This window comes from Limulus polyphemus, unplaced genomic scaffold (assembly GCF_000517525.1).
Source record: "Limulus polyphemus unplaced genomic scaffold, Limulus_polyphemus-2.1.2 Scaffold2251, whole genome shotgun sequence".
Taxonomy (NCBI): domain Eukaryota; kingdom Metazoa; phylum Arthropoda; class Merostomata; order Xiphosura; family Limulidae; genus Limulus; species Limulus polyphemus.
Window position 1 is genome coordinate 174,493 of NW_013667861.1, and position 1,563 is coordinate 176,055.

General features: G+C 29.9%; 1 protein-coding gene across 5 annotated transcripts in view; it reads left to right on the forward strand.

Moving 5' to 3' along the window:
- The window catches only part of LOC106466414 (anoctamin-7-like), a 94,022-nt gene that overhangs the window by 77,439 nt on the left and 15,020 nt on the right, over nt 1-1,563 (forward strand). For all 5 annotated transcript variants that reach the window (XM_022394415.1, XM_013926702.2, XM_022394416.1 and 2 more), the window contains exon 16: nt 324-421. In XM_022394415.1, the coding sequence (XP_022250123.1) occupies nt 324-421 (98 nt within the window). The remainder of the gene's footprint in view (nt 1-323; nt 422-1,563) is intronic.

The window sequence follows — 1,563 nt, forward strand, 5'->3', positions numbered from 1 at the left end:
AGAGGTATTCTATCTAATTCAACAATGTTTCATAATAACACTATATTTGTGGAGGTATTCTATCTAATTTAACAATGTTTCATAATAACAGTATATTAGTAGAGGTATTCTATCTAATTCAACAATGTTTTATAATAACAGTATATTAGTGGAGGTATTTTATTCAATTCAACAATGTTTCATAATAACAGTATATTAGTAGAGGTATTCTATCTAATTCAACAATGTTTCATAATAACACTATATTAGTAGAGGTATTTTATTCAATTTAACCATGTTTTATAATAACACTATATTAGTGGAAGTGTTCTATCCAATCCTAGTGTAACGGAAGCGGCTGTCTGAGTGAGCTAGCGCAGCAACTTGCAATCATCATGGTTGGAAAACAAATTATAAACAACGCACAGGAAATTCTTGTTCCGTAAGTATTTATGGTCTCCTTTTATGAGAAAATTTACGAAACTAGAGAAACCTACTTGCTGCCTTTGTATTTATTGTTTTACGCATCACGGGTAAGTTAAACATTATTATTATTGATATCAAGGATCTTTTAACATTGGAGAAAATAGCCCAACAGAGGTCTATCCGTTTGCCCTTGTCCATTTTTTCTTGTTTAAATGTGACTTCATCACCTTACACCTTCTTTTATTTAAGTTGTTATTTTTCAGTGTGATAAATAAAAGTCCTGGCAAATCTACACGGGTAAAAAAAATTAGAATATTACTAATAGGTTATAACACAGTATAAAATTGCTGTTATTTTAAAAATACTGCTTAATAGTACATTGTTATCGATGTTGGTTTTCGATAGATAATAGATTTGGACAGCAAATATCTTGTTAATATTTTAACGTACGTCATTACAGATGACAAGAAAATCTTGTTGAATTAGATAGAATACCTCCACTAATATAGTGTTATTATGAAACATTGTTGAATTAGACAGAATACCTCCACTAATATAGTGTTATTATGAAACATTGTTGAATTAGATAGAATACCTCCACTAATATAGTGTTATTATGAAACATTGTTGAATTAGATAGAATACCTCCACTAATATACTGTTATTATGAAACATTGTTGAATTAGACAGAATACCGCCACTAATATACTGTTATTTTGTTTCATAATAACACTATATTAGTGGAGGTATTCTATCTAATTCAAGGTATATTAGTGAAAAGTGAAAAAACCAACTGTGCAAAAATGAAATAAATACCTTGATTTAAACGACCATTTTGTGTCTTTGTTATTTTTCAAGTACACCCGTGCATTCAGTACTGAGAGGCCTTCGAAACCTATTTGCGCGAAATTCAAAAACAAACAAACAAAGAAATCACATTTGTATTTATCCGCACTGTAATTAAAACTACTGTACGAATCAAAATTAAACACTTTCTGTAATATAAGCAAGAATGTGCAATCCAATTTTACTGTAAGATGATCAAAGAATAGGTTTTGGTTTTGTTTGTTGTTAAACACAAAGTTTGTTTGTTTTTGAATTTTGCGCAAAGCTACACGAGGGCTATCTGCGCTAGCCGTCCCTAATTTAGCAGTGTAA